The following is an 8,340-nucleotide window of genomic DNA, read 5'->3' as shown; positions in this document are numbered from 1 at the left end:
TCAGCCCACCAGGGGGCGGGGCTGGCTGGCATGTGGTGCTCGGGATTGAACCACGGTCTCTGCTTTTGCTTAGCTTAGCTTCTTCTAAGGAGGTGCTTTAGACCACTGAGCCATCTCACCAGCCCCACATTCTCCCTATTTCAGTTCACCACTCCCTTCCCACCTCCCTCACAAACTTGCTCCATGCCCACCAGACCAGACATCTATGTGCCTACATAGACACACACACAGAGGCACAGTGAGTTTTTATTCCTTTTCACACAGCTTTTTTGGTAAAGGGTACCTCACACCCGTCTATTGTATTTTGCTTTTCTTACACAATACCTTTGTGGAAAACTTTGATATTTTCAATGACTATAGAATATTTAATTCTGGTTGATCTGTCAACTATCCTTGATTTTCATATGGTATCATTTCCTATCATCAAAAATCACAGTAAAACACCACCACAAAGTCTTCACATGTAGCCATTCGTAAGGTATTTTTTCATTTTTTTAAAAATTTTATTTATTTATTTATGTGTGTGTGTGTGTGTGTGGCCAGCTCAGCCCACCAGGGGGTGGGGCTGGCTGGCATGTGGTGCTGGGAGATTAACTGCAGTCCCTGTGCTTTGCTAAGCTTGTTCTAAATAGGTGCTTTAGACCACTGAGCCATCTCACCAGCCCTCATTTTTGTTTTTGTACTTGGAATCAAATTCTGGACCTTGAGCTTACCAGTGTGAAGACATTTTCCCCTCATCTGAGAAACTGGGTGGACTGAAGGATAAATAATTACTCAAACATGTCAGAACCTTTATGTGCAGGTTGTCTCCACTTCACCAGCAGAACACAATACCCTCTGCTGAACACTCAGCACAAACAGGCCTAATTCCTGCCTCTAATATTTGGCAGTAACAGGTATAGTGTTGATTTCAATTATTTTGGTCACATTTTTTTGATGGTTTTTGGTTGCTTAAATCTGCTCTGTAATAAAAGGCCTCTTGATTTAGTTTGCCCACTGTTTTGATTATTTGTTTTCTGTTGATCAGATTTAAAGAAATTTTTTGCATAATATATCTTATTTGCAATCTTGAGCAAATGTTTCTCCATATATGTTGCTATTTTTAAAATAATAATAAAAGTCAAAGTCAGTAGAATTATCACACTCTCTTTAAAAAATGAAAAATAAAAGACAACAGATGACACATGTAAAACAAGCAAAAAAAAAAAAAAATCTAACTTGTATGCAAGCAGAGTCTTCCCAAAAAAGAAGAGGCAGTAGAAAAAGTAACTGAAAAATAATGGTAGAAATTTTTCTAAAATTAACAAAAACATCACCTCAGAGTCAGGACAAGTACAAAGAAAATTGCTCAAAAAAAATGAAAAAATCCTGAATGTACCCAGCAGAAGGGAAAAAAATAAAAGCGTTCACTACAATTAACAGAACAAGGGCCAGCCAAATAACTCAGCAGATTAAAACACCAGGGGTTGATATCCCCCACCCCAAGACAGCAACTGAGACTGGGCTTGGTGGCATGCTTCTGTAATCCCAGCTCTTAGGAGGCTACAAACAGGCGAATCACTATGAGTCCAATCTAGTAGTGACACCCTGAACACCCTGTAGACCCTTCCCTAAAATACAAAAAAAAAAAAAAAAAAAAAAAAAAACCCAGAACAAGATTGTGGTGTCTTCTCCTAAGAAACAATGGCGCCAAAAGATGATAAAATGGCCCATTCTAAGTGTTGGGAAGAAAAAACCCTCAAATCTAAAAGTCTTTATCAAGCTAAGATATACCTCAAAAATCATTGTCACACCAAGGCTGACATTACACAATCAGTAAGTCCACAACTACGTACAAAAGCTATTCATGTTGAAAGAAAATGAACCTTCACAAAACTAAGAATCAGGAAAACAGGCCTTCAGGGAGTAAGTATATGGAGAAATAAGACTTTTATTTGTTTTTTGCGGTACCAGGGATTGAACTCAGAATCTTGTGCTTGCCGGGCAGGCGCTTATTCTACTGAGCTATCTCCCCGGGCAAGACTATTTAAAATGGCTTTTGATACTATAAAACAACAGTACCCATCTATTCTTGGACCTATAACATATAGAATTAAATACAGGTGCTGGAAAATGGAACTTGTAAGATTTTTACATTGTAAAGGGGAAAAGAACAGGAAAAAAAGAATGCATATTGCAATTTCTTGGGATGCCACTAAAATAATATATTAAAAAGTATAGCTAACATGCCAGTACGAGATAACAAGGAATTATAGAAAATACTTTATTAATGTATGAAAAAAACATACAAAATAGAATTCTTACAAAATAGAAGAACAAGACTTAAATGCTATCAGTCATGACACTAAAGGTTAATAGACTAAAATACTCCTGTTGAAGGAATGTTGAAGAAATCATTTTAATGAAGGAAAAAAGATCCAAGAGCTATACTTCGCTAACTTTTTACAAGAGAAATGTTTTCAGTATAAGAAATTAGGATAAATTGAGGGAATGTAATTTAAAATTCCACACATCGTGTAAGCACTAACCACAAGAAAGCTGATACAGCTAAGTCAACACTTGAAAAAGCATATACAAGATAAAAGTATAAACAGAGGCATACTTTGTAAAAATAAAACATCAATTACTCTAAGGAATAAAATCCTAAATAAATGAACCCGCTAACAGGAACTCAATATACGTGAGAGAGTGACAATACCAAAAAGAAAACCAGAAAAATCTACAGTCATAGAGGACTTTTTTTTTTTATCTCTCAATAATTGAAAGAACAAGTGAACAAAAATATCAGAAAACATGCAGAGACTAATTTATTTTTTGAGATGGGTTTCCACTCAAACTCCTGGCCCCAAGAAATCCTCATACCACCGTAGCTAGAATCTACAAGTATGCAAAACTGCATTCAGCTAAGGTAGAAAACTGAATTAACCCATATGACCTTATGACATTTATAGAATACTACATTAAACAACTGCAGGATGGTCTTTGAAGTGCACATAAAATAGTCATCAAAATAGACCCTGCTCAAAAAGGTCACTCAATAGGTTATAAAGCATCCCACAATAAATTTCAAAGAACTAAAGTTATAAAGTATGTCATATTCTCTAGCTAAATATAATCAAGCCAAAATTAAATAACAAAACTAATTAGTAAATTTTTCCAAATGTTTGCAATGAAAACACTTCTAAGTAGTAAAGAAAATTTCTGGGGCTGGGGAGATGGCTCAGTGGAATAAGCGCTTCCCTGGCAAGCCCAAGGGCCTGAGTTCAATCCCTGGTTCCGCAAAAAAAAAAAAAAAGAATATCCTAACAGAACAATGAAAATGTAACATGCTCTTTCCCATCTTGCAAGATGGTGGGAGAAAAAACTGAGAAGCCAGACACTGAAGAGAAGAAACCTGAAGCCAAGAAGGCTGCTGCTGCCAGTGGTACTGGTAAAAAGGGTAAGATAAAGGCAAAAAAGCCCAAGAAGGGGAGCCCCACTACAGCTGAAATCCTGTCCTGGTTAGACAAATTGGTACGTACTCCCAATCTGCTCTGTATTCCAGAAAGGCTTTGCACAAGAGAAAATACACAGCTGCTAAATCAAAGGTGGAGAAGAATAAGGAGAAAGTTCTTGCTACAATCACAAAACCAGTCCGAAACAAGAATGGAGGTACACAGCCGGTTAAGCTTCTATAAGATGTCTATAGATACTATCCCACCGAAGATGTGCCCCGAAAGCTCTTGAGCCATGGCAAGAAACTGAATCAGCATGTGAGGAAACTCTGAGCATCACTCCCAGCACAATCTTGATCATCCTCACCGGGCATCACTTAGGCAAGAGAGTGGTCTTCCTGAAGCAGTTGGCCAATGGCTTGCTACTTGTGATTGAGCCTCTTAGCCTTAACTGTGTTCCTCTACAAGGAACACACCAGAAATTTGTCATTGCCACCTCTACAAAAATTGTTACCAGCAAAGTGAAAATCCCCAAATACCTCACTAATGCTTATGTCAAGAAGAAGCTACAGAAACCCACGGTGAGATCTTCAACACCGAGAGAGATACGAAGGGGCCAGGGAGATAGCTCAGCAGAATAAGCGCCTGCTTCGCAAGCATAGGGTACTGAGTTTAATCTCTGGTACCGCAAAAAAAAAAAAAGACAGAGAGAGAGAGAAACAAGATTTCAGAGCAGTGCAAGGTGGACCAGAAAGTGGTGGACTCACAGATTTTAGCAAAAATCAAAGTTGTTCCTCAGCTCTGGGGCTACCTGTGATCCGTTTTTTGCTAATAAATGGAATTTATCCTCATAAACTAGTGTTCTGAATTTTTTTTTTTTCTCAGAACCGAGGATTGAACTCAGGCCCTTCTGCTTGCCAGGGAAGCACTTATTCCACTGAGCCATCTCCCTGGCCCTAAATTCTTACTAAGAACCTAATTAAATAACTGATATATTTTAAAAAGTGACATATTTAAATATGTGAAGTAATATACAGCAGTGATCGAAGAATAAGTTATATCTTTAAAGATTTATAGAGAATAAAGGTTTAAAATTAATAATCCAGGCTTTCATCTCAAAATGTTACAAAAAGAGAAAATTAAACCAAAAAAGAATAGAAAGAAAAGATAAAGTAAAAATCAATGAAAGAGGAAAGAGTAGAGAAATTCAGTAAGACAATATTGGTTCTCTGAAAGAATATAATAGAAAAAGATGTAATAAAACCCTAAAAAGACTAATGTATAAAAAATGCTAACACAAAGATTACCAGTATCAAATTTCTTCTGTAGTAGAGAGTGCATTAACAGGATTATTAAACACTACCAAGATTCACAAGGAATCAGGGAAGTCAAAAAGTACCATTTCTAACCCTCCAAGTGAGCAAAATTAAAGAATCTGATGCTTTCAAGTATCAGCACTACTTTGAGCTCCTGGAAACCTGTGAACAAGGGTGGTTACTTGGGGGAACAACTGATCTTTCTCAGTGAAAATGAGTGTGTCCATGGGGCCGGGGAGATAGCTCAGTGGAATAAGCACTTCCCTGGAAAGCGCAAGGGCCTGAGTTCAAACCCTGGTTCTGCCAAAAGAAAAAAAAAAAAATGAACATTTCAGAAAATGAGTGTGTCCATTTCCTTCCACTGGCAACGCCATCACTGGAGCACAATGAACAAAGGCTAGTGTACACAGCACTGAGAGATGGGGAAACTTGGAAATATGTAAAGTGTCCAGCAAAAAGGGAAGAGAGAAAAGGGGGTACAAACTTCTGTGCAAGGAAAGGTAAGAATATGACAGGCCTGCATGCACACCTGTGCAAGCAAGGTGTTCCCACAAAGAACAGGCAATAAACCTGCACACATACCTGTGAATGCAGTGCACTCAACAGGAGGATCACTGACAAGATCTCAAAAGTAGTGAGGCTGAAGTAGCATAACACACTAACAAGGATAAATACCCCAGAAGTAAAGTTATATGAGAAGGGCAACCACACATGACAGGGAGCATGAGTATGACACTACTTATCCCAACTTTGAAGAGCACCCACAAAACAGTATCATAAACTGTCAAGGTGACATTAAACCATAAAAAACAGTGCAGAAGCACAAACATCACTCCCTTATTCACAGCAGTACTCTCCTCTGGAGAAAGAGGAAAATGTCTGAGTATAGAGAACAAATTTTATTTACAGTATCATTACTTCATATGTGTATATTCTGAGGCAAGTATGACAAAATGTTAACTCTACACAATATGTACTGTACTCCATGTTTGCAACATTATTTTACAACATTAAATATATAAATTTGCCAAAAGAAATAAAATAGGACAACATTGAGTTAAAATATCTGTATGACAAAAATATATATATATATTATATATAATATATATATATGACTAATTCTAAGAAATAGACTTGCTTGGCATGGTGGCACAGACCTGTAATCCCAGCACTCAGATGGACTGATTCAAGGTCCAGGCCAGCCTGGGGTACAAAGTGTGTTCAAAACCAGCCTGAACTGCATCCCTATCTCAAAAAGACAAAAACAGGGGGCTGGTGAGATGGCTCAGTGGTCTAAAGCACCTACTTAGAACAAGCTTGGCAAAGCACAGGGAACCCAGTTCAATCCCCCAGCACCACATGCCATCCAGCCCCGCCCCCTGGTGGACTGAGCTGGCCACACACACACACACATAAATAAATAAAAGACAAAAACAGACTAATAAAGTAAGCCACATATAAACAAAATTCCTATATATAAAAAACCAAGAAGGTAAAACAATCTTTAGAAGAAAACACTAAAATTGACATCACTTGGGTTTGGGGAGATAGCTCAGTAGAACAAGGACTTGCTGGTAAGCACAAGGGCCTGAGTTCAATCCCTGGTTCTGCCAAAAAAATAAAAAATAAAATACTAATAATAAAATTGAGGGGCTGGAGAGATGGCTCAGTGGTCTAAAGCACTACTTGGAACAAGCTTGGCAAAGTACAGGGACCACGGTTTGATCCCCCAGCACCACATGCCAGCCAGATGCGCCCCCTGGTGGGCTGAGCTGGCCACACACACACACACACACACACACACAATAAATAAATGTTAAAAAAAAATTAAAAAAAAAAATACCTTTAAAAAAAAATTGACATCAGAGACATAAAAAATTTTACAATTTATTATAGTATTCATTTGTTAACTGCACATAATCAACATTCTTTAAATTTTAAGGTGATTTCAATGCTAATGTGAATGGAACTGTACATGTATCCAAGGCAAAGAACATGAAAACAGTTCTCCTCTGATGCCAAGCCTACCCCCAATACCACCAGTAGTTTGCTAGCAACGTCAACAAGCACTGGAGAACCAGCATGGGCCTTAAATGTGGAGCCCTGGATAACTGTGCCATTAGAGACACGATAAGCATTTCCCTGCAAGTACTTACATCAATTCAGAATGTTTGACTCACATCCACTCTATTTCCCCCTTTAAACGTAAGCATTATACTACTGGCAGCAAGGGATAAGAAACATTCTTCCACCACACCTGTGAGCCAACACATAGCACTCTGTACTGTTCATGCTCCTGAAGCACAAGCTCTTACACACCAGAACCACAGTTACCTGCAATTCACTTTGGGGACAGTCAGCCGGTGTTGCCATAGTTCACTGACGCACTGCCTCATAACTGATGCTTTTATTATTTCATTGTCCCATCCATTTCTACTTTAAAAGAGAGAAACACAAAGTACATGTCACACTGCTCGATAACTAAAATCACTTTATAAGTCCCTTGATAAAGTTCCTCTACCAAAAAAGTATGTGTATCATAGTATAGAAATGGAATTTATCATCATGAATCTTTAGAGTCAATTAAAAGCATTTAAAAATTATATAGACTTCCATTTGTGCTTTCTCTACTCTGCATGGGCCTAATTTTATTCCACAGTTTGTTAATTTGTGTTGCTCACCATGCTGATTTGTGACAGTAAATCCATACCCATTCTCTCCCTGGAACTCTGACACTTTTAACTCCACGTAAGTCCTCTGCCTGGCGCTAGCAGTGTTCCCAACCCCAAAACCAAAGCCAGCTCGCCCAGACCCTTTTCCCCTCAACGTGGTAAGGGCACTCTGGGGTGCGTGTATTTTAGGATTACAAGCAGTTCTTTGTTCAAAATGTGTTTCACATCTAAACCAGGGTTGATACTAAATTATACAGTTTCAAGGGAAAGTCTGGGCCAGGATTGGCTGAGGCAGCAGGGGGAGTAGACAGAACCCTAGAATACAATCTGGGCGAGGGTCGGGAGGGCGTGGCTCCGACTCAAAGGCCTCCCGCAGGCGCGGGCGTGCCCGGGAAGGGACTTTGGGCGGAGGGCGGGTCGCGGGAAGTGGGCGGGGCAGGCGCCGAGCTGGCTTGGGCCCAGGGCACTGAGCAGACGCCGGGGGCGCTCGCGGAGAGCTCCGGAGGCATCGGTCCACCAGCAACGACACGCAAGGCGAGGGTCCCTCATTTAGAACGGCCTGCCTCACTCGCGGTACAGCTGCCAGAGCTGCCCATCAGAAAACCTACCTTGTCCCCGTTTCTCCGTTGAATTAAGAGTCTACACCGCGTAAGGGACGCCAGTCCCCACCCGGCGCCCGGGCCACCGCCCTCCACCCGCGCAAGCGCAATGCGCACGAACCGGCTGAGGCGTGGTCCCGCCCAGGGCTGGAAGTCCCGCGCAGGCGCAGTCCGCACGTGCCGCGCCGACCGGAGCAGCCGAGCCGCCGCTTAGGATCTTCTGAGGCGCAGGGGACACACACCGGCCTAGGAATACGCACGAGCGCGCTTCCTAGCCGCGTCTCCCGCGCCTCGCACAACGACGCAATGCCCGGCTTCG

At 40.6% G+C, this 8,340-nt stretch overlaps 1 protein-coding gene across 4 annotated transcripts in view; it reads right to left on the bottom strand.

The window, feature by feature from the left end:
• Positions 1 to 8,139, bottom strand: part of Prmt2 (protein arginine methyltransferase 2) — a 34,699-nt gene extending 26,560 nt beyond the window's left edge. For 3 of the 4 annotated variants that reach the window (XM_023716039.1, XM_023716042.1, XM_023716041.1), the window contains exons 1-2: positions 8,031 to 8,139; positions 7,085 to 7,183 (exon numbers count right to left, since the gene is read on the bottom strand). In XM_023716039.1, the coding sequence (XP_023571807.1) occupies positions 7,085 to 7,123 (39 nt within the window). In that variant the 5' untranslated portion in view covers positions 7,124 to 7,183; positions 8,031 to 8,139. Of the gene's footprint in view, positions 1 to 7,084; positions 7,187 to 8,030 lie in introns of all 4 variants that reach the window. The other variant, XM_023716040.1, reaches the window with a different exon arrangement.
• Between the last annotated feature and the right edge of the window lie 201 nt (positions 8,140 to 8,340).

The sequence above is a fragment of the Octodon degus genome, unplaced genomic scaffold (assembly GCF_000260255.1).
Source record: "Octodon degus isolate 3935 unplaced genomic scaffold, OctDeg1.0 scaffold00045, whole genome shotgun sequence".
NCBI lineage: Eukaryota > Metazoa > Chordata > Mammalia > Rodentia > Octodontidae > Octodon > Octodon degus.
Note: the sequence above shows the minus strand (reverse complement) of the source record. Positions and strands in the feature narration are given on the sequence as shown.